This window comes from Solanum stenotomum, chromosome 12 (assembly GCF_019186545.1).
Source record: "Solanum stenotomum isolate F172 chromosome 12, ASM1918654v1, whole genome shotgun sequence".
NCBI classification, from domain to species: domain Eukaryota; kingdom Viridiplantae; phylum Streptophyta; class Magnoliopsida; order Solanales; family Solanaceae; genus Solanum; species Solanum stenotomum.
The window spans coordinates 43,986,011-44,009,863 of NC_064293.1; the positions used below are offsets into that span (position 1 = coordinate 43,986,011).

Below are 23,853 nucleotides of genomic sequence, written 5' to 3' on the forward strand. Positions count from 1 at the left end.
TATATATATATATTCTAAAATATGCATTATTTTATTCTCATTAACTCATTATAATTTATCAACTTATTACTTACAGAATGATGTTATCAATTCATATAATGATTGTCGTAGTAAAAAAGATGTTTTTCGGTGATAAATCGATAAAATCTTACCTTAAATATAACTAGAAGAATTTTTTCGAAGAAATTATTTATATAAAAAATATTAAGTAATAATTTGCATCTTAATAGTGCAAGAACAATAAATTTTAAATAAACATAAAATTTTAAATACACATAAAATTTATTTAGATTTTTAAGCCTCTAACTAAAATTTCGTTATAGGCTACCGTTTATATTGAGTTGCCTCTTATTTAGTTAACTTAAATGTTATAAAAAGTGTTTTCCATATTAACTTGTTTTCAACAAATATAAGTTCAAAATGTCTTCCCTTTTAAAAAAATAATTAAGGAAAACATTTTTCAACTCCTTCAACCTCAAATTATAAAAAAAATTCTTACCCGACTTCGTACCCCGCCTCTCCATCCAAAAAAATTAAAATTCTAAAAATTTTATTTTTAAAGTTTCAAAAAGAAATTACACCCTACCCCACAACCAGAAAAATTTAAAATTTTAAAAATATTATTTTAAAATTTAATATTATTTTACCCCATCCCACTCTACCAACCCCCCACCACAAAAAATTTAAAATTTAAAAGTATTTAAAAAAAATCATTTTTTTACCCCCACCTACCCCTCCCCTCCCCCCACCCACCAAAAAAATATTTAAAAGTTTGTTTTTGAAAAATATTTTCAAAATTTAAAATTTTCATGTTTTTTACCCCAACCACCCTACCAGCCAACCCCCCCCCCCCTTTTTTTTACAACCAAAAAAGTTAAAAGAAGTTTTGAATCCCAGTTTAAAAGTCAGGTTCTGAATTAGGTGTGATTGAGTCTCGATACAAGAGTTGGGGTCGAATTCAAATTGAAAAGAATCTTTGATTGGAAGTCGAGTCTCGATTCGAATGTTGAATCCCGCATCAATTGTTAGTTATCGGGGTCCAATTAAAGTTTGAAAGTTGGGTCTCGATTTGAGTGTTAGGATTGGCTCCCGAATTGATCGATTGTGTCCAAGTTCAAATGTCAAGATCAAGTTATATGTCGGAGTCAAATCCCAATTTGAATGCGGATCTCGAATCTAGGTTTGAATATTAGGGTTGAATCTTAGATTAGAAGTCGGGTCACGATTAGGAATCGGGGTCGGGCCTTGATTTGAAAGTCGTGTCTCGAATTTGGGTCATGTCTTGAGTTAAGGTGTTCAGATTGGGTCTCTAATTATTTGATGGGGTCGGGTGTTGGTCCCAAGGGTTCAACTTTTTGACAATTCAAGTGGTACATGAGTTGGGTTTAGAACGTCATGAGACAGTTCGATTCTCGTTCCAGAACTACTAGGAGGGAGAGAGAGAACTTCATTGCATTACTTAATTTAGCCATGGAAGGCACGTAAAGAAGCTACCAGAATAGGGAAAGTGAGTTATTTATTCTCAAAGCTGGTTGAAATCGATAAGAAATCAAACGCACATTCAAGCTTCAATTTGTCTGGGATAAAGTCATTCCTACGATAATTAACATTTTTTGTGTGGAACCTCTTATTTGACTTTATATGCAGGAGTTTCAGAATCAGTTAAGGGAAAAGGTTATGACAATCCACAAGAAGCGACCGTTGTATTGTATGTGCCAATTGTTATTTAGATAATATGTCCGTAGAGATTGAGGTTCCACAATCTGTACTTCTGGATATTGTATTTGAATTCATTATAATAAGCAGCTTAACAAGTTCTTGCTAATGGTAAAAAAAAAAAGTTGAATGTGGGGGCTTGTTCTTTATTTTATCGAAGGGGGTTGAATTGGCTCTTTTCGATTGTCTCTCCTAAGATGAAATAAAAAATTGACAATTTTTCTTTTTAAAGCTATTGCCCCAATAAAAAAGAATCTTGTGGTAGCATCAGTCCTTGTAAGAAAATATAGTGAAAATATTTTTATGGAATAATGGAAAGGGTTAGATTTATCCCGACAGCAATAAGAGTAAGAATGGTCAGGATCTGGGGTGGGGCGTCAAGTCCTAGGTTGAATGTCGAGATCGATCATCAGGGTCGGGATCAGATTTCAGTTTGAAAGTTGGGGTCTAGTCTTGGGTTAGATTCCAGGGTTGGATTTTGAATCGATCATCGGGGTCATATCCTCCTTCGAGTTTCGCGGTCGGGTCTTGAATCAACTTTCGAGGTTGATTTTGGGTCGAAGTTATTTTCCTAAAAAGTATTTTCTACACTCTGGTAAAAAATAAAAGATATTTTTGAAATATGTTTTTCATTCACCAACCAAACATGAGAAAATAAGTTAGAAATCCTTTTGTTTTTCATAAAAACGTTTTCTTAGAAAACATTTTCATTCATACCAAACACACCCTATATATACGTTCTAATAATCTTATTTTAATCATCTTATTATCTTTATAAACTTAATATGGTTAATTGATAATATTAAGTATATGTTAATAATAATCTCTTACTTAGCAATTGAAAAGATTGAGTTGCATCACCAATTCTAGGTAAATCCTATATTTCAGAATTTTTAGTTTAGTTTTCTATATTTAAATTTTAAGAAATTTATTCAATATGTATAAAATATTAATTTATAATCTTGTAACTTCGGATTAAAATTTTGAACCATAGATTTTATATTCTGAATCAACCTATAAAAAATGTTGAAGTTGAATAATCTAAAGTTATATCTAACAAATTTTACATTATCAATGCAATATTCTCTTCTTATTAAAAAATAAAAATAAGTATTAGGATAAAAATTTACAAATAAAATAAGTTATTAACTACTAGTATTTGTTTTTTTTACGTGTGGATTAACAAAAATTAATATAAATATAATTTTGGTATGGATACAATTTTTGCAACCTTCTTCTCTGACTCTCTCTTTCTTCTCTTCGTCTGTTATGTTCCTTTTTCCGATTTTTTGTCCACCAAACCCAAATCTAAATTCGTATTCACTTGTGCATTAATAAAACTCTGTCTCGTCATCCAAAATAATTATAATTACCCAGAAAAATTAAATAATTAAATTACAATCTGAAAACATAGTAATAATAAACAAGGAATACAATATAAAAAATGATAAAGAAAAATGTTTTCTTAGATACAAACAATCTGTATAAAAGGTTGAAAATTTCTTGAATGAATTCTGAGATTTCTTAGAACAATGGATGAATTTCGATTTAAACAAGGCAAGGTTTAAGTTACTTGAGGAGAGGGAATAATGAAAAAAATTGTGTGAGAGAGAAATGATAAATGTAGATAAAAAATCCAGAGAGAAAAGTGGATAATGAAGTCTTTTATTTTTATTACTTTTAACTAGGTAAAAAAATGGTCTCAATTTGAGAAAAAAAGGAAGGTAAATAAATTATATTATGATGCATTATATTTGCTAAAATATTGACGTATGCTTATTTTTAATAATTATTTTAAGTGCAGATGTTTTAGTAATTATATTAAATTTTTTGACTAATTTACTAATTTTCGCCAAAAAAATTAGATATTCTAAATAAAGACACTCAATTGGACAGACTTCTGTAAACGCAAGTGTGAGTTTGGGAGTCATTTGAGTTCCGTTAACAAATTGAATATAAGTGATGGTTCTTTCAAGGAAACATCTCACTCACGTCTTGATGTTTACACAGCGAAAGTATATAAAAGATGTGATAAGTTATCTTTTCTACATTTTGTTTCCTTAACAACCACTATTTAATTTGCAGGTCCTTCAATATTTTTACATCAACTTATTTTAGTATATTTTTCTCAACAAAGAAAACAGAAAACTAAGCTTTAGTTAGCATTTACTATATAGCATGAGAAATTTATTTCCAATTAAAACAAAAAATCAACGAATAAGTAATATTGAATAAATTTAGATATTTATATATTATATAATAATCTAACTAGAAATCTCATTATAGATTCTTGAAGTTCATTTTAGTTACCTACTTGATTGCCAAAAAAATGATTTGAAAAATGGAAGAGTAATCACGTATTGTGTTGAATTAGTATTTTGCTTAGGCTACCAGTAAACCGATGTATTAGATATTTTTTAGTCTCTTTTCTTTTTAAGAAATATATTATTTTGTGTACTTTGATATTTGTCCTAATTTTGATAGGTAGAGTTATTCGATATTTATAGTTAGTGAAAATGATAGATATTATGTGAAGTTAGTTAATGTATACGAAAACTGACCTGGATATCAAATTATTTAAAAAAATTAAATTAAAATAATATTTGAATAATAGTGTCAAAATAAAACGACGTAGATTGGTAATTACTCAAAATACAAATGGTTTAAAGAAAAAAAAAATAGAAAAACTAGAGGGTTTTACAAGGGTTTTAGCAAGTGTAGTATAAAAACGACGTCGCATAAGCATGCCTTATCTACAGACTAGATTCAAGAATCAGTCATTGTTGGAGTTTCGTCTCAGCATAGTGCAGAATGATGACCCGTTTCCACAGCTTGGAGACATCAATCTCCGCCACCACAAATCTCTCTCTTTTTCACACCCCCTTTTCACCTTCCAATGCAGTATTACCCTTATCTTCATCCAAATCTTTGGCCATGCTTTTGGAGAATTCCAAGAAATCAGCATCAAGAACACCAATTAGAACAAGTGCCAAGAACCCCTCAACCAGTAACTACTTTGTCGTCTTTTCTTGTATTGGTATCTTATTATTTTTCCTTTATTTCACTTTTCTTGATTGATAAGTATTTTGTATTGTATGGTTTTTTCTTTAGAGGTGATGGCCAGTGGTGTATCTACTGCGGAAGTTGATGGAGAAGCTGATGTTGAAGTTGCTGAGGGGTATACAATTACTCAATTTTGTGATAAAATGATTGACTTGTTCCTATATGAAAAACCCAAGTCAAAAGATTGGAGAAAATACTTAGTTTTTAGAGAAGAATGGAGGAAGTACGGGGATAGATTTTACAGTAGGTGTCGAACCCGAGCTGACACAGTAGTTGATTCTCAAATGAAGGAAAAATTAATTAGCTTGGCTAGAAAAGTTAGGAAGGTATGATGACTTTCTTTTAATGCATATTTTCGTTTAAGGTTGAAAAATGAGAAGTCTATTTTACTTTGAAAGGACTTTACCTTTATATATTCCCAAATTGTTTTTGATCAAGAATTAGACATTGCAGATTGACGATGAAATGGAAAGGCATACTGAACTTCTCAAAGAGATACAAGATAACCCGAGGGATTTGAATGCAATTGTTACAAAGAGGCGCAAGGACTTCAATGGTGAATTCTTTCGGCATCTGACTTTGCTTTCAGAAACTTATAACAGCTTGGAGGACCGAGATGGTAAAGTGGCTTTGCTCAAGGTGTTATTGTTCTTATAGGTTTGATGGTTCTAGTAATGGGATGTTGTTGTTGTGAGAAGAAGAGAATCAAAACTGTTCTGCAGCATGTTGCATTTTGAACTTTTCTTCTGGGAAAATAAAACAAACTATGGCATACGAGTTCAAACTAAACTAGCTGAGGTTGCAAAGGATTATTGTTATTAGCTTCTGTGTTGTTAAAAAACCATTGCACGGCTGCTTAAGCCCTGGAACTCGACTGGTAATTTTGTCTCGCCTATGTGGTGCTTTGGTGCAAGCATTAAGTCATTAAGGTGTGTGCCTCAATGCCAATGGGCTTTGTTCTAAAGAAGGAAACCTTAAAGATAAATATAGCTAGATATATGATATGTCAATTGTTAAGGGAACATTATGGATGAATATGTCATTGCACGGAGCTGAGGTAGGAAGTTAAAAACTCAGAATGAGATAGATATTGACCAGCCTAAAGTTTAGAAGCTTAAACTTGCGTCTTTGCATTTGAAATACAAGTTTAAAATTGTTTTTGAACTTAACTGACACCATTTCTACTTTATATATTTCTTTTAATTGTAGTTCACTTTCTTGGACTTTCCATTACATATATTGTTAAAAAATTTCCTCATTTGTGCCTTTCTTCACCAAGGCGCTCACTTTAATTGTGATTTGCGGTTTATGTCCCAAGAGACACTTCCAGTGTTTCTGGTCTTTCGCCTTTGACAACACTGATCAGCCTCTCACAAGTCCGTTTTTCTTTACTCTTATGCTGAAGTCGTGTTTGTTCTAGGAAGAATTTTATGGGCATGCCATTTTTTTTTAATTTGATAAAGAGCATGTCATTTGTTTGGCATATCACTGATCAAAGTTTGGAATGAGAACCGTCGATCTCTGTGATTTGAAAATTGTGATGTGTTTGTTGCCTATAGTAACTAGTATCTTTCTGAGGATAGCTGTTTCTACAAAAGATTATCTTGTCTAAGATAGTCTTAATTTCACCAGTATCCTTTAAATGCTTCCTTATTCATAATCAAGATTAGATATCTCAAAGCTGAACCCTGTAAACTAAAGTCAATCAGAATCTTTATGATAGTTGCTCCATGGCTCCCTTTAAGTAATTTATGCAATATAAAAGGCAGGAGTCTTTTCTTTTTGTCTTTTCATCTTTCAATAATGAAGTGTGATTTGTGTACTACTTTCTTATCCAAATAATCCAACTATTGGGTTCAATCATGAAGCAGATTTACACGACGTTTGAACTGATCTTTGATACATTTCTCAAGTTATGGATGGATAAATGTATAATTTGAAAAGAAAACTGGAAAGCAACTAGAAATTGAGTGGTGATGTCACGTTGTCATTCTCTGTGATTTTTTGATTGAGCAGCATTTGCCAGACTTGGGACTAGATGCTTATCTGCAGTCAGTGCTTATGACAACACACTGGAGATTGTGGGAACATTAGATACTGCCCAGGCCAAATTCGATGACATCTTGAACTCTCCATCAGTGGATGCAGCATGTGACAAGATTAAAAGCCTTGCCAAGAGTAAAGAACTTGACTCTTCTTTGGTGCTGCTGATAAATGGTGCTTGGGCTTCAGCAAAAGAATCCTCTACAATGAGAAATGAGGTACAGACATTTGTAGTCCATTTGATTCACAAAGACACGAGCACAAAGATTTTTCCATTGATCTATTTCTTGAAGAGAAATGCTGATTTTCATCATATATCAAGGATCTTAACTGAGTTATCGTCCTAACCATATTATGGTATGATTATATTCGTTTTAAGCACTTATAGATTCTTGAATTGCTTTTTCTGTTATTGTGATGTTAAATAAGTAGCTTCAGATCATGGTTTTTGATATTGGAATATATGAATTGGTGGATTATGTCCTTGTGGACTATAGAGGTGTTGATTTTGGTTATAAAAGCATAGCATATTCAAACTTAAGTTGGGTGGGTTGGGTTATAGGTCAGTTGGGTCATGTTACGTTTATTGACTCAAATCTTTTTTAATTCATCCAAGCCTGACAAAATTCAACCCATGTTTGACTCATGAAATTGTGATGATCCCAAACTTAAGTTGGACTATGACTAGTTTCTAAACCCATTTTAATCCAAGCATACATTGGGTGTATTGGTCATGAACCACTTATGAAGTCTACCCTTTTTCTTGTTAAGTCACTCCAACCATTTGACACTGCTATTTGGATCTTCCATTTAGTATCTCATTTTTCCCTTTTTCCTTTTTTTTGATAAATAAAATAGGACTGCTTTTATTTTTTGGGACCTGAGGATGGATGTACAGTTGCTTATATTCTTATATGTTGTGAATAGTATTACTCGATTCTGTTTTTGATTTATGACACACTTTCCATGTGCTATGATGTACATGTCAAAATTCTATGCCAGTGAAATCATCACGTAACATACTACGTTGGGGAAGGTTTATGAGCACTTGTAGCTCATATACAAGAAAAACATTAGCAGTATAACATCGGAGGCGAAGAGTATTACTATATTGTTAAGAAAGTTTAGAACTTCATCCCTGAAGCTAACTCATAATTGAGGGCCATTATATCCTATTGGTTCCCAATTAAGTAAATTAACTCTTTCTTAATTTTCGTAAATTAAATTTTGTGTCCTGATCTTTTTCTTCTTATTATTGTATTTGAAGGGGGCAGAAGGGAGTACTCGAATATAATTGTAAAACTGGAAGTTTCTTATTTATAATGAAACGAAGAAACTCAACTCAACAACAACATACCCAATTTAATCCCACAAAGTGGGTCTGGAGAGGGTAGAGTGTATGCTGACCTTACCCTACCTCAGCGGTAGAAATGAAACAATGACATTCAGATGAAATTATGTTATAATTAACTTCTGTTCACCATGTTTGCACAAGTAGTTTGCAGAGTCCTCTTATCAAATTATCCTGGAAATGTTAGCAGTATCTTTATTCTAGATGTTCTTCTGTTTTCCCCATTTTCTTTACCTATACATGCCAATGTGACTTCAGTACTTTAAATTTGAATCATATCTGTCCCAATTGTTAATTATGTTCTATCTTGTGCTTGAATTTCTCTCTCTGATGGAATCTTGTATTTAGTTGGAAGTGCCAGATAGTTTATTGAGCTGATGCTGGCATATGGGTGTAGGTAAAGGAGATAATGCATCGTCTATACAAAGCTACACAGAGTAGTCTAAGGAGCATGGCACCAAAAGAAATAAAGCTGCTTAAGTACTTGCTAAACATCACAGATCCTGAAGAGCGATTCTCAGCATTGGCAACAGCTTTCAGCCCTGGTCATGAACATGATGCCAAGGATCCTAATGCTATATACACGTAAGAGCTTAGTGCTTTCATGCATTTATTAAGACTCAAAAGTGAAATCTTATATGCTTTCTTGTGTGGAGCAGAAGTCCAAAAGAGCTGCACAAGTGGATCAAAATCATGCTTGATGCATACAACATGAATAAAGAAGAGACTGAAATTAGAGAAGCCAAGCAGTTGGATCAACCTATGGTCATTCAGAGACTTTCCATTCTGAAGGAGACAGTTGAAGCAGAATATTTGGAAAAAGAAGCTAATACAGAAAAAGATTCACAACCAGAAGAAACTGTGATATGACAACCCAGTCCACCGGCGTATCTGTTGGTTGCCGTGAATTTATGTTATTGCTCACTGTCAGTTCTCTGCTCAAAATTAGTTTTCTTTGGCGATTTATGTATCTCTCAGCATGCAGTAGGATGGTTGGCTGGTTGCAATAGTGAAGCCATTATGTATAGTTTGGTTTTGTAGAAATAGCAAAGAGGTGTTTTCCCTTTTATGTAAGTGATCGATCACTTCTTGTAATTTTCTCTTGTGACTTATATTTGACAAGTGTTTGGCCATTGGAGTTGGGAGCGTCATTTCAAATCAACATTTATTTATGAAATTTGCAACAACAAAAAAAAAAAAAAACAAATTCAACTTCATCATCCAATCATGATTTCAAATCTCAAATTCTTCGAAATTTCAAATTGTATTTCAATTTTTTTATAATGTTAAACATGCTCGAAGTTCTCTANAAAAAAAAAAAAAAAAAAAAAAAAAAAAACTCAACATCTTCATCCAATCATGATTTCAAATCTCAAATTCTTTCAAAAAGTAGGATTCGAAGTTTCAAATTGTATTTCAATTTTTTTATAATGTTAAACATGCTCGAAGTTCTCTATATTAGATTCAATTATTAGTATTTTATGTAATTATTTAATAAATTTGCTTAATTGATTTTATTAATTATGTTTAAAAAATGAATTTAATTACTAGTATTCTATGTAATTATTTAATAATAAAAACAATATATATATTTTTAATTTGTAAAAATAGACAAGTACTGTAAATATTTTTAACACTAACAACTGGCTAAATTCGAATTAATTTTAGAATAAGTTTATTCATGTGTTTATTGGATTAGATTATTTTATGTGGCATGTATGACAATGGATAACAACATCTTTCCCAAACCAAACGAGCCTCGGAGAGATGCTAATATATAAATATTGATGTTCAAACTCGAAGCTTTCCTTGAAATTACTCAGCAAAATCTATGTAAATTTGGAACGTTGAATACGTCCAAACTCTTTGACAATATAAAAACAGAGTCGCTGTTTCCGTAGAGTTGTCCGGCGATCATTAGTTTACTTCTCAATTAACTTTCTCCAAGTGGCGACTTGTCTCGACTTTTCTGCTAAAAACATATATCTCTGCAATTTATCGATTGTATTGTCAACTCAGTAGCTTGTGGAGGAAGAAACCATGGAGATGGAGCAGCAGTTGGAGTGGAATGAAGCACAGAAGATTGTGATAAATGTTGACCTTGTTGCTGCAGCCAAACAGCAACTTGAGTTTCTTGCTACCATTGATAGGAATCGTTGGCTCCATGAAGGCGTTGGTTTGGATATTGCAATTTATAGGTAATCCCCAAATTTGAAATTATCAGTATCAGCATCTTAGCTAATGATTTTTACTGCTTGTTCAGAAAGCTTTCGGTATTAAACATTTTTTTAGTCTTATGGTCTTGGAGTAATACTAACAGTTAATGTTGCAATAGTTTGAGTATTATGTTAGATAACGATTTAGGGCCGGTTTGGCCGTGAAAATTGTGCAATTTGAAAAAAGTTTTAAGTTTTTTTTTTTTTATTTTCAAAGTGAAAAATGGTATCTTGAAATTTTAGATTTGAAGTTTGTTTGCTTCTCGCTCATATTGCATAGTATTATGTTCGGTGATCCTTGAAAAGGACGTGAGATTGTTTCTGTTATCTTGGGCATCTGACCCAGATTCATGTATTTCAGATTTCTTTATTTTGGAGAAACTTGCTAATGAAAATCCCCATTTCAGGTACTATTCGTGTTGGCTACCGTTGTTGGCAAAACACTCGGACTGCCCCTTCTTTGAAGGACCTTTGGTTGTTCCTCTTGATTGTGAATGGATTTGGCATTGTCACAGGCTCAATCCTGTAGGTTTATGAACTATTAAACATTTGTTTCCATTTTTACCTTTCTGACTTAGTGCCTTTTATGACACTTGGAATGGTTATTCTGTCTTTGCAGATTAGATACAAAACTGATTGCGAGGAATTATATGGGAAGATTCTTGACAACCATAACATTGTATCTTCCGTGAAAGGAATATCACAAATGGAAACAGAAGAGACTTGGAAACACTTGTATCCTAATGAACCCTATGACTTGGATTCAGCAAGAGCTCTTTCAGATAATAACCCTGCACAAATTCTAAAATCTGAAAAGTGCAGTACCTATGATCTGGTCTCTGCTGTTAAAAGGCAAAGCCCCTTCTTCTACCAGGTGAGTAAGAGGATTCACACACTTTTATTTAAAGTAAAGCACAGGCTGAGCAATTAAGAAATACAGTTTGTGAGAGCTCACAAACTTTAATTTCTCTTATAATTTTCTTTGAATATAGTGTACTGATGTATATGTTAGAATGTCTTCTTCTGATCTTTTTGTTGATACCGGATTGTTCAGACTTGCTAGTATAGTATTCTTATATCATGTATTTCGTCCAGGTGTCTAGACCCCACATGACTAGCGAGGTCTATCTTGATGGAGCTGTGGCTCGATACAAGGGTTTCTTACACTTAATCCGAAGAAACAAAGAAAGATCAATTGATAGCTTCTCTGTTCCAACTTATGACATTGACCTTATCTGGCACACTCATCAGTTACATCCTATTTCTTATTGTAAAGACCTTGTTGATATTATGGGTAAGGTGTTAAATCATGATGATACAGATTCAGACAGAACAAAAGGGAAGAAGCTGGATACTGGGTTTTCTGGAACTACCAAGTTTTGGGAGGAGATGTATGGGTTAAGATATTGGAGGGCAGGTGCAATGTATAGAGGAAATACACCATCTCCTCTAAGAACTTGTCCTTACCCCTCCAATCCCGTGACCAAGAAGGCAGATACATTCCATGTGGATCACAAGATAATTCATCTTCCAGAGATGAAAATTTTGGACGTAAATTTCTGAATCCCTTTCCAGTTGTTTCTAAAGCCTGTTTTGCTTTTGTTTTTATTTTGTTGGGACTATTGATATAATTTGGTACATACATTCAATGAAATCCATTACCGCTATATCTTAAAAGACAATATAAAGAGGGGATCTGGAGTATGCAATGACCAAACAAAATTTGACTTATTGCCATCCATCAGTTTGCAAGGAGAGTTGAAGATCATATAGTAACCAATATGTTCCATGCCACTTTAGCAGACATCAATTCTTTGATTAAAACTTTGAACTTTTTTGGAAATTTAAGCCTGTTGTTCTCTATCTTATTTTGTTATCTTGGCATTGGGTCAATGCATTTTTGTGCAACCTCGATCGCTTGATCACCAACAACAGTACAGAATAAACCTCTTTTTCTGTCTCAATCTTCAACGCCTTTGATAGAACTATTGCTATTTATTAGGTTCTTTATCATCCATACCTTATATAGTTATCATCTGTTAAACTGATCTTAGCTTTGTACCATGTGATGTTCAAAATTTGTAACTTTTAGCAACTATTTTTACAGGTCATGTTGGAGATCATAGGCATAAGAAACTTACCCAAAGGCCACAAGGGAGACTTATTTGTTTTCTTTAGCAAGTCACAGCCTGATAGAATCTTTAATGCAAAAAAGAAACTTACAATTTTGTCTGAGAGTGGGAAAAAGCAGGTTGCGTACTTCCAATGTGAACCTTGTGGACATCTTCTAGTAGAACTCATGTCCCAGTCATCTCATGGTTTGCCGATTTCAAAATCTGTTGAAGTTATAGGTTCTACTCCCCTCTCTTTAGAAGATTTGACTTGCCCAGCTTCACAACTCACAATGGAAAAATGGCTGGAAGTTGTGCCAAGCACTAAAATAGAAGCATTGGAACCAATCTGTATACGAGTAGCTGTATCAGTTACAACACCTAGTGCTGCACCATATGTGTTTCACATGGTTTACTCCCGAGCATTCTCAAAAATTTCTTGTTTTTTCACATTTCGTGGAAGGATTCAGTATGCAAAGAATTGGACTCATGTCACTGATGATGCTGGTGATGAGATCATTAGCCTACAAATGAGGTATGTAGTCTTTGGTATACTTTGTTGTTAGTGTTGTTCTAGTTTCTTGACTTTCTCATGTATATGCACGTTGGTTGTGCATATATCAGCTTTATTTTTCTTTTACCTCTAATTCAAGATTAACGTTCAATTGATTGTAACATCTTGTGTTGGTCATATATTAACAGGTCGGGAACATCACCATTAAAATATTGAGAAAATTAATATTCCTTTAAAATGAACTTGGGAGTAAATCCTTTTTATGTTTTTAATCAAGCCTAACTCTTTGATTTGGTGGAAGGGGACCATCTTATTTGGAAGTGCGTGGAAATAATGTAATTGTTTTGACTTAAGTGAGAGTTCTAAGCACTTCTACCATTCCACTGAACTCGGTGAATTAAAAAAAGTTAAAAACTGTTGTCACCTCTACTTCTTGCAGTTTGAAACAATCAGCTGTATTGAACTTCATCTATTCTCCTGAAATTCATGACTTGACTGCAGGAAATCCAAGAAATCAAGGAGAATGAATGGCTCTATATTGCAAAAGGAGTTGATCGGCATCAACAAGGCTGGTGAGACGCATACTCTTGCTGAGTTAGTTGGGAAAGAGTGGTTGTTGTTGGATTCCCACTGGTCCCTCAAATTTCAAACTTGCAGTGGCGATGACGGTTACCTTTTGGAGTTGGTTGGTGGTTCCAGGATTGTGAGTGTTCATCCACTATTCCTTCCAAATTTTATTATAAACAAGTTCATTACATGTCCCTAAGATTGCCACTATTTCACTATTTAATTTCACTCATCGACAGAATGATTGATTTTTTTCACAAGTTCACGTGGTCTTTGCTCTCCATAATATACAGTTTCCTTACTCATTTCACAGGTAAAGTTCTTCCCTGGTCAAAAATTGGATTATGAGCACAAGCATTGTGCAAAGCGAAGAAATCAAGATGATTTTATGACAGCAATTGAATTCTCTTCAGAGCACCCATACGGAAAGGCACTGGCGTTGCTCGACTTAAAATCTGGTGTTGTCAATGTAAAGTCATAATATTCATTTACAGTACATTACTTCGTTTCAATTTCGAAAACATGGGTTTACATCTGCCTGACTGCACATGTTTCTTTGAAAAATCAGGTCAAAGAAGAGTGGCTATTCTTGCCTGGGATAATAACAGCTTTTATACTAGGTGATATTTTGAGAAAGGAAGGGTATAGTAACTTGCTGAGCATTGGCAACAATTTGAAGGATAAGAATACTTCAACTGAAGAAACAAACTAATGCATGCCAAATGAATAGGACAACAGAAGTAGTCTGAACTTGTGTTGCTCATAAGGCAATGTTATATATGTGGATGTAGAGGTCGCAAAAGGAGGTGCAAACAGTGGAGGCTGTGGCAGTTCTTGCATTTGGTATGACGGAAATCATTTACATGGGAGTAGTTGTAAATTGTAAAGGAGTTGAAAGTATTTAAAATAATTATGATTGAAAAAAAAATACTTTTTAACTATCTAAATAATACTTAAGATAAACAAATTAAAATAAAGACTTGCTTGGCCCTACACACTTAACAAAGTAGGAACTGAATGTGTAGTAAAGCATTAGCTAACCTTGTTTCGTAGCTGACATGTATAATACAACTTGCAATTCACTTTCAAGATGTGTTTTTCTCTTTTCCAATATGACAGCAGAGGCAAATGTATACTGTATTAAAGATACCATAATCGTACTGGTGGATTGTTAACTCTAATTTATTTTTATATATACATGGTTATAACTTATAATATAATAAAAAAAAATATGTACGATACTATGGTATTAACGCAAGATAAATGATTCACATGAGAGTATTAAGGTAATAATTTTCCAATTTACAAAGTATCTCTTCTATGACATTTCTTACTTATCATATCACAATTTATAAATCCACATAGGCTCCTCCTTATTTCTGCCTTCAGCAGAAGACAAGAGGCAAGAGAAAATAAAATAAAATAAAATTCAGTCAGTTTAATTCCACCACACACAAGAAAATTTTATCTTAAAAATGGTCCTTACCTAATATCAGTGATGAGGAAAATCAGGTTTCGATTATGCGTAATCTGTTTTGTTTTCAGTTTACGAAAATGAAAATTCCTACTTAATTGGTTAAAATAAATAAATGACTACTAAATTAAATTTTCCACCTTATGTTGTGCGTGAGCTGGGTATAGCTTTTATCAAGCATCTATTTGTAGAGTTCTATTTGGTCATTTGATTTTAGATATGTAGAGTAGATAGTTTTTTGAAGGTTGATTTGGAGATTCATGTGGAATTTTCCTTGCAGCGTCAAGTCAAATTTAAGGTATGTTTTCCTGCATCTACTCCTTTTTGAGGATTTTACCATGCGATCTGCTAATTTCTCTATTGGTGTTAAAGTATTTAGTCCTTTTTGTAAGCTTTAGGGTTCTTCAGTCACGGATCTAATGTGATATGGTGTTCATCAATGATCTGTGATCCACCCAGGACGAGTTTCCCATGACTCGTGCTAATTTTACATTAATTAGCTTCTATTATCTTACATAACAATCTCTCCTTCCCAAACAGATGGAGGTGTTTTATTCAGAGAAGGTTAACTGCGGTGAATTATGGCGTAATTAGAATTTAAATAAATGCAGTATGAGTTACAACGTTTATAGTTAAATTGTTGTTGAAATTTAGGGGAAAAAAAGAACTGGTTGATTCAAGGCCAAAGCAGTGTTTCCATCTGATTTTATCAATGACAGTAGATAATAACTAAACGTGTTCAGAAATCATCAACCCATTCGGGATTTCGGAACACAGGTTTGAGACTAGTTCTTAGGTTGTTTATGTTCAGTGTTCGTGAAAATAAGTGGAAGATCTAATGGATTGAGAAGGATCTTACTCCCTTCAAAGTACATGGTTGACAAAAGAGGTACTTATGATGCTGCTGAAGCATCTTGTTACCATCCAACAAGTGTAACTACGATTCTGTAGTTTGGTCATGTCGACCATACATGATGTTTTTGACATCATAAATTTCGTTGATTTGTCTCACCTCATTCAAATAAATCTGAATGCTATGTTTTACTTGAGGGAATAGCAAACACTTTTCACTTCTAATCCGGAATCTATCTTTTCCTAGTTAGTTCTATAAACCTGTGCTTTCCTGGGATTGAATGATTCCATAATTTTTTGTTTCTTGCCAGCACTAAATGAGGAAGACTACATGTGGGATTTTCGTGAACAATATATTTTTGGCAGTGTCATTCTGAAAGCTAAGAGGGAACAGGTTCTTAATTTAGATGAAGTGTGTATGAGTAAAATTTATGAGTCTTATTTGAGTTTTGTTGCAACACAGGAAAGAACTAAAGGGTAAAGTGAAAAATGTCAAAGTGGCTCAATAACATGCTTGATACCAATCAACAAATTCTCTTAGAATAGGATTAGGTTATCAGTATCATAGATTTCAAAGGCCCAGTCATTCCAGTGTTCTGAGAAATTGAAGTTTGTTCAGGTTGGTTCGTTCCTTGTAGTCCAGTAACCTATGTTATTAGGTGGGTCATCATGGTCTCTTTGTCTCAGATGTTGGAGTAGAAGGTTGAGAAATGGAAATATGAATAGAAGTCTTTTTAACAAGTTTTTAAGCCTAATCTGCCTAGTATTTGTTTTATTCTTATAGAAGAAAACTCCCTTCCTGATGTTTTCATTCTTCAGCTTAGAAGCTATGGACTCATAAAATTTCATTTACCTATTTTCTGCTTCTGTTCCTAAGAGAAACCATTATGATTGACAAATTCAACAATGATCTTTGCTGACGTTAGATACTTATCACAAGATAGGTTGGGGATCTATTCTATCTCTAGACATCTTGAACAAATCCTTTTACCATTTCCTACCTTTGAGCAGGTCTAACTTCTTGTCATGTTTTACATGGTTCTCTTCATCAACAGTATATGTATTGACTCAGCATACTAACAACTGCAGTCGATCTGTGTAGTGATTATTTTTCCCATTAGCATCATTTACTTTCATGTAGAAGCAGTGGCGGGGCCAGAATTTTTAATAAGGGGGTTCAAAATCTGAGAAGTAAACACACGAACTAGTGGAAGTGGGTTCGACATCTATTATACATACCTAAAAAATAATTTTAATCATGTATAAATAGTAATATTTTCCGCCAAGGGTGTTCGGATGAACCCCCTAGGTATATGCTGCCTCCGCCCCTGTGTAGAAGTGTATTTGAATGTGTTGCGCAAAGTTTAAACAGCTTTGTGAAAAAACTGTTCACTGTAAAGTATTGCCTGGTATATACAGTATATAACAAAAAGGCATAATCAGACAAGAACGCTCGTAAGTCACGTTGTATGTCAACTAAATTAAGTTGCCAGTTATTAACAAATACATATTTCAGAAGAAATTTCTGGTTTCGATTTGTAAATCTCCCCTTAATATTAACTGCAATAGTGCGGCATCTTATTTGCATCAAACAGTAAGCACATACAGGGTTTTCCCACAATGCCCATGAAAATTTGGACCTGGGTATTGCAAATATTGGTTAGCTGACCATATTTACTATGTTTTCAACATTCCAGTCGCCAGAAGTATCCATGCCCTTTCATAACTTTCTTGTATATAAGTATTATAACTCCTAAACTTTTGGTAGGGGATGTGTTTGATAGTTGGCAACTTCCTCTCCTGTCTATCTCGGCTTCAACCATCAAGATTTTGATATGTCTCTTTATTTCTGATCAAAGGAATGTCATTTTGTTTTCCTGAAAATCCTACATATTTTTAGCAGGATTGAAAAATCTTCTTCCTATTACTCAAACAAGCAAGAAAACTATGTAATTTTGGGCTTTTCAGTGAATAAACATCTTGCTTGATGTGATTTGTGAGACCAATATGAAATGAATTTGTAATCACAGTGCCTATAGTCTTTAGGATTTGGGAGCGGGAGCAGTTCATGGAGTTTAAAGATGTGTGTTGACTGCATTGATTAGTGGATATGCTTTTCTGATTTTTTATCTGCAGGGCTTTGCTAGTAAATATCGTGATGATCCAGGATATCCTATATTCAGAACTCTATTGGTTGTGAATAATGTTATCCATTTTGTCACTTACTCATTGCATCACTCAGAAGGAAACAACTGTAGTCTTACAACTCTTCATAAATACACTCTCCAAAATAGGGTACTTGATGCTATCAGTTTCTACGAACTTGCTTGCAAGATCCCTTATGCATAGTCATCTTTTGTTGGGATGGGCAGGCACTGAACTGGCTCCTAATTCTTCAATAACAGAATAACATTTGTATTTAGGACTGAAAGACTGAGCAGATTTACGGTTTACCATTCCCCACCTCCCTTTTGGGGCACTATTAGAGAACTCATTTAGTGTGTCAACTAAAGGTTCCATCTATTACTTGTATTATTTTCTCAAGGTCTTAATTTAGAACTTTTGAAGCTATGTCGTTGCCTGTCATCCAACGTGTTTCTATTAAATCACTTATGTTAACTCCTCCTTGGTGGTGCTATCTCAGACTAGTTCAGAAGCCTGGAAACTGAAGTCCCGTTGTTACCATGACAAGTTGGATCCGACTAGGAGGTTATCCAACTGAATTCTATCAAAAATGAAAGGTATAGATTCTTCGTGTGAAAAAATAAGAGTTGACAGGTTAAGTCAACAGTGTGAATAGCATTCATAAGGACAGGATAAGAAAAGGCATATGCTCAATGGAGTGCTCAACAGAAGGGTGCATGTTGAACAGCAACAGTGACCCAAACAAAACTTTGGTCCAGGTCTCTTGCCTTTGAAATGAGTCTTTAAAACTAACATATCCCATTAGCACTTCTCTTATCCTCACAAGTGAAACAACTCCAGGTAAAGTGAACTATGGAATATGGAGCAAGTACTGTCACCGGGCATTTGGCATCAAAAAGAGCAAATTTCTGAGACAAGAAGTCTCGTAGCAGCCTCTTGAGTTAGAAGAGCTAGTTTCTCTTTTCCATGTGGTAGGAGGTTCCACCAAGGTTCAGGTATATGTCATCTTTTTCCCTTGCAAAGACACTTACTGAATCTTCTTTGCTGATGTTTTACTAGTGTGGCTTAATGATTTTTGAGGCTATGGACCATTGAACCAATCCGTTGGAGCTTTCTCCACACACATCTAATATTGCCAGTTGGTTTTCATGAAGTGAAAAGACATTTGCAAATGAGATATTTGGTCAAGTACTTCGAGAGTAGTAAAAATTGTTTTCAGAAGCTAGAACAAAAACAATTTTTGCTTAAAAGTATTCTTTTGTTGTTGTGAAAAATGCACTTAGAGATGCTTTTTAAAAATGTAGCCAGAACACTAATTGTTGCTCAAAATTACTTCTTATATTGAACAGCAAAACACAAAATCTTTGTTTTATTTTCCCAAAGCAGGCGATTCAGTAAATTTGAATTGCTTGAGTTCCAGGGATTCTTGATACATTACATCAGTATTATGTTTGTTTGGCTGTTTCAAATTTGTGCTAATTGTCTTTTCATATAGAAGTGTGTTCACTTCATCAGAGCTAGAGAACAATGTCAAAGTAAAAGCAGTAAAGAAATAAGAAGTTGAAACAGAAGATCCATATGAGATTACTTCTTGGGGTTCATAGAGACTACAGCTTTGTTCTACAAACTCAGTCATCAGTCTGCACTGTACAAGTTACTTCTTCTATCCTTACTAAACACTGAATCAGCAGGTGTTCTGTATACAAGCAAAAAATAAACCCAAAATGTTTGTTGTCAGTCCCCCATTTGTAACATCCTACCTACCACTACTCTGTAGTTAGCTAAAACCTCTCAATTTCCTAATCTTGAACTAGTCATACTTCTTAAAAGCTAAAACCCAGCCAAACTGTGATATCTTCTGTGCTGCTAAAACAGATGCACAAAAAGCAGCCAGAGAAAATACTAACAGAAGCACCATAGCACTATTCAAACCCATTAATGGCTTAGGTTGTAGGAGCTTCTTGTGCTGCTTCAACATAAGGTGACTGTACACTATCCTCATCAGAATCACTCCCAGAAGAACTTCCTGAATCTGTAAATATTAACCATGGCAAAAGTAAATATACCATCACACTTGTTAACCAGAATGAACTAAAGAAAGAAAAAGTTATACCACCGGAAGAAGAACCACTGCCAGAACTTGAGCCGCTAGAGCTGCTCGGATCCTTGTCGATCTGCACAGGAGGAAAGTTTTCACCTGGTATTTCCTCACCAATATCAACATCCTCCTCCACAACGTCCACTTTCTTGATTTCAGGCATTGCATGTTCTGGTGTTGGTGCCTTCTCAGGCGACTTATTTACAAAAAGCAACATGGTGATCAGCACACATGGCACAATATAGAGTTACTTAACAAATGTATGGGGAAAAAAAACCATATGATTTCTTTACCTTGTTGAGCAGTACGGCAGCGGCATTTTCTGTGACTCCTGGTCTCTCAATCTTGCTCATAGCCTCCTTATGGGAAATAACATATCTATCCAGTTCCCACAGTGTTTCATTGTCCATGATCTCAAGGTCGAGCTCAACCTCATTCCCATCCTGTGTAAGATTAGGGAATTTCCTCTTCACAATTTGCACGACATGTTCCATATTCTCTGGGGGAAGATTCTGCAACTCATTCCCTAACTTGTCCCTTTCACCTTCGGTCATAAGCCTTTTGTTCGGATCCTTAGCCTTCAGCTTGGGCATCTTAGCTGACCTAGTCATCTCAACAACAGGCTGTAGAGGAGATTTTGAAGCAGGGGTTGCAAAAAAAGGTGCATCGGGTGCACTGAAAGAGTGGATATGAGATTGATGTTGATTCAACAAAGTAGAATGTGACCGCACAGATCCTGATTTCTTTACAACTGGCAACGGTGGACGCTTAGCATTTGGTGCAGGCTGAGACAGATTCTTCTGGTGATTCACCTGCATAATAGTGGCAACTTTATGGTGCTCAGCTTCATACTTCTCATACGCTGGTTTGAACATCTCTTCAAAGATACCAAGATACTCCTCAGCCGCAATATGCACATACTGGCCTTTTGGGTTATAAGTCATGGCATTGGTGAATGTAAGCCTCACATCAGCTGCAAAATCTTGTGGCGTTCTGTACTCATTTTTGTCCAGTCTTGATTTCACAGTTCCGAGATCCATGGGATGCTTGATGAAATCATGATAGTCATAAAGATTCAAACCCTTAACATCCACTGGTGCATTAAACACACGCCCGTATTTTTTCTTCATTATTTTTACCAATATCTGCCGGCACGTCTTCATCATATTTACAAAGAACTTATCGCCTTCCACCACTACTGGCCGTTCAGGATCTTTCCCCAAGTCTAATGTTCTTGGTCTCTTTTTTCCAGCGTGCTTCTTGCTCTTTTTACCAACTAAATCAGGTTGGCGATGCTGCCTACTGACATTGGGGGGCAATGCCGATTGAGGCGGTGGTGCCATCGGTGGCTGTATGACTTCTCTGGCATGAAAAGATGTCCTGGGGACGAAATCTTGAGTTTCGATCCTGTCTAGAAGTCCTTGGACCCGATCTAGATCAGAGCTTAGCCTCTTCTTAAGGTCCTTCAACTCGCTTCTCGAATAAGAAGCCAAATTGAAAGTCACATACACTCTGTGAAATGAGTCGGTTCCATCATCAACGGCATTTGGTTTCCAATTGAACGGCACATTATTGCTAGCCATTATTGCCGGAGACGGAGCAGCCCTTGGGAGTGGATCATTGACTTGCCGAAGATGGGACATGGTTGAAAATTTTTGAAGGTTATAATTGGGGTTAGGGTTAGGGTTGAATCGACTGTGGAGCTGAGAATGAGCAGTGGGATTAGTTGTATATTTCCTTTTATAGGCATTCGGTTTATCCCAGTGCGGTTCATTTCTGCCGGTCAAAACAGCTGATGCCATAGAAGGTTAGGGGTTTTAAATAGAGCTTGAAAACTCCGCCAATTAATCTCCGGCGAGAAAATGGCGGGAGCCCATAACTGTATTGCCGGGAAATTGAATTGCCGCCAGGAGAAAATATAAGAAATTATTTCTTCACCGAATGAGAAATTGAGAATAAGCAAAGGGGAAGAAGGTAAGGGTTTCGATGACCCTCTTGAACCTGAGTGATGAAATTCTTGAAGGCCATGATCTCCTCTTAAAGGCAATAAGATCTACCCCGTTTCTGTTTCGGGCAGTTTATGAGCCCTCGATTGAAAATCATAGGGTTGAGATTTATCCTTTACGCTGCCCACTATACTGACCTTGCCCACCTGTCATGGACGGCCTAGATTTACGTTACGTACACGTGGGGATAGATAAAGGCAACTGTTTGTGCCTTTTGGTGGGAAAAGTAAATTTTGGTTTCAAGTTTTCGGAGATTACAAAAAAATTGAGCCTTACAACTCGGAGGTGAGGTGGCGAGTTGATGACGTATTATTAGGTGGGGTCCATTCGACCGTCGAAAATATCTTCTTCTTTTTTTTTTATTGCGCTTTATAAAATTTAGCGGAATTTTCTACCCGCCTAAATCCGGGATTATCTTTTCTATTTTTTTGATTAATTGTATTGCCAGGTCAGCACCGTTATTGGTGCTAAAAATTTAATTCACATGTGCAATCCCCATTATTTTCATGATCACACTTCACATTTCCTTTTGTGTTTTTTTTTCCTTCTAGATGAATGTGTGAAATCATATACTCCCGCTATTTCATATTAACTGAATTTTTGAGGCGATATACACGTATTAAAAATTATGTCTTTGATTATTTTTATTTTTTAGTATGTGTTCATTGCCTCAAAAATTCAGTTAATATGAAACAGAGGGAGTATATTGTAAAATAATTGTCGAATAACTTAAATGTTCTTAAGGTAGATAATCCTTGCTTAATTTACTTGTATTAAACCTAGCACATAATTCATTTCATTAACTATTTTTTATTATAATGAGATAAACTACAGCCAGGCAATGTGAATGTATAGTTAAATTGTAATCATACTGGAACTCTAATCTCATAGGCTCAGTCCGGCGACTTCAATATCGTGGAGGTATCCCTTAGAGATGTTTTTTTATTTTATTTTTTGCTTTTTTAATGTCATTAAAATTTATAAATCGTCAACTCAATATTATTGCATTTCATTTTTCAAATTTTGAACTTTTTCGATTTTTTGAGTTTGGGAAAAGTAAATCAAAGAATTGATTTCTCATATGGTCACTCGATCAATTGTTACTATCATCATATAAAGTCACTTTCTTTGTTGAAGGAAAAATTGAAAATAAATCCGGAAAGCAAAAGAAGAAACAATAAACAAAACAAACAAAGAGGCATATCTAATTAACCTTTCACATGGTTTTCTTGTGGCACCTTTGTGCATTTATAGAATGAAAAGGAGTTTATGCAAGAAAAGTATAGCAACTAATTGGGAGTTTGTGACCAAATGTGCTTTAATTAGAAAGGTTGGTCCTACCAAATCTTCATGGGGTAGGTAGCATTGACTTTATCACCAGAAAGTGTTGTGAAAGACAATTGGAAGCAGCAAAAATAATCAAACTTGCTTCTATCATTCCAATAAAAAGGACGTCCAAATGGGCTAAGCAACTTTTTTCAAAAGTGTACAACCTTAAGAGACTTTGCTTCTTTATTTTTCAAAAGTGTACAGCCTCAGAGATTTTGTTTCTTTAATGCGCTGAAGCCTGAATGGTATCTTATTGATTGCTCATTCAATAGTCTAAGCAACGTTCCTCATCTTTCCATAAGTAATGTGCGGGCATTACTTATGGCCTATTATGGTATGAAAATATAAATTTATGCCTTATTTGTTAT

General features: G+C 34.7%; 3 protein-coding genes and 1 long non-coding RNA gene across 6 annotated transcripts; 3 read left to right on the plus strand and 1 right to left on the minus strand.

The window, feature by feature from the left end:
- The first annotated feature begins 4,487 nt into the window (after positions 1–4,487).
- On the plus strand, positions 4,488–9,306 carry LOC125846365 (uncharacterized protein At4g37920). Of its 2 annotated transcripts, none has more exons than XM_049525770.1 (6): positions 4,488–4,723; positions 4,828–5,105; positions 5,224–5,398; positions 6,796–7,040; positions 8,571–8,758; positions 8,833–9,306. In XM_049525770.1, exons 1-6 carry the CDS (start codon positions 4,528–4,530, stop codon positions 9,041–9,043), a joined length of 1,293 nt encoding a protein of 430 aa, XP_049381727.1. In that variant the 5' UTR covers positions 4,488–4,527; the 3' UTR covers positions 9,044–9,306. The 2 variants fall into 2 exon arrangements, with proteins under 2 accessions (XP_049381727.1, XP_049381728.1); XM_049525771.1 differs by having other exon boundaries at positions 4,489–4,723; positions 5,233–5,398.
- A 613-nt stretch (positions 9,307–9,919) lies between these two features.
- On the plus strand, positions 9,920–14,529 carry LOC125846346 (glycine-rich domain-containing protein 2-like). Its single transcript, XM_049525743.1, has 8 exons — positions 9,920–10,371; positions 10,797–10,914; positions 11,009–11,263; positions 11,485–11,940; positions 12,497–13,035; positions 13,516–13,717; positions 13,895–14,050; positions 14,150–14,529. The coding sequence occupies exons 1-8, from the start codon at positions 10,214–10,216 to the stop codon at positions 14,291–14,293; spliced, it is 2,028 nt and encodes a 675-aa protein (XP_049381700.1). The 5' UTR covers positions 9,920–10,213; the 3' UTR covers positions 14,294–14,529.
- Positions 14,530–14,991: 462 nt separating this feature from the next.
- LOC125846406 (uncharacterized) lies at positions 14,992–20,415 on the plus strand. Of its 2 annotated transcripts, none has more exons than XR_007444358.1 (3): positions 14,992–18,810; positions 18,893–19,047; positions 20,000–20,415. It is a non-coding gene; the product is annotated as an uncharacterized LOC125846406 (long non-coding RNA). The 2 variants fall into 2 exon arrangements; XR_007444357.1 differs by having other exon boundaries at positions 18,893–19,023; positions 19,112–20,415.
- On the minus strand, positions 19,613–22,342 carry LOC125846352 (transcription factor GTE7-like). Its single transcript, XM_049525749.1, has 3 exons — positions 20,444–22,342; positions 20,166–20,346; positions 19,613–20,084 (listed from the first exon to the last, which is right to left on the minus strand). The coding sequence occupies exons 1-3, from the start codon at positions 21,950–21,952 to the stop codon at positions 19,996–19,998; spliced, it is 1,779 nt and encodes a 592-aa protein (XP_049381706.1). The 5' UTR covers positions 21,953–22,342; the 3' UTR covers positions 19,613–19,995.
- Between the last annotated feature and the right edge of the window lie 1,511 nt (positions 22,343–23,853).

Coding starts and splice junctions, on each gene's coding strand:
- LOC125846365 (XM_049525770.1), top strand. CDS start 4,528: ATGATGACCCGTTTCCACAGCTTGGAGACATCAATCTCCGCCACCACA. Junction 4,724..4,827: donor TGCCAAGAACCCCTCAACCA/GTAACTACTTTG, acceptor TTTTTTCTTTAG/AGGTGATGGCCAGTGGTGTA. Junction 5,106..5,223: donor TGGCTAGAAAAGTTAGGAAG/GTATGATGACTT, acceptor ATCAAGAATTAG/ACATTGCAGATTGACGATGA.
- LOC125846346 (XM_049525743.1), top strand. CDS start 10,214: ATGGAGATGGAGCAGCAGTTGGAGTGGAATGAAGCACAGAAGATTGTG. Junction 11,941..12,496: donor CAGAGATGAAAATTTTGGAC/GTAAATTTCTGA, acceptor CTATTTTTACAG/GTCATGTTGGAGATCATAGG. Junction 13,718..13,894: donor TGGTTGGTGGTTCCAGGATT/GTGAGTGTTCAT, acceptor CTCATTTCACAG/GTAAAGTTCTTCCCTGGTCA.
- LOC125846352 (XM_049525749.1), bottom strand. CDS start 21,952: ATGGCATCAGCTGTTTTGACCGGCAGAAATGAACCGCACTGGGATAAA. Junction 20,347..20,443: donor CTGCCGTACTGCTCAACAAG/GTAAAGAAATCA, acceptor TTTGTAAATAAG/TCGCCTGAGAAGGCACCAAC. Junction 20,085..20,165: donor CAGTGGTTCTTCTTCCGGTG/GTATAACTTTTT, acceptor TAATATTTACAG/ATTCAGGAAGTTCTTCTGGG.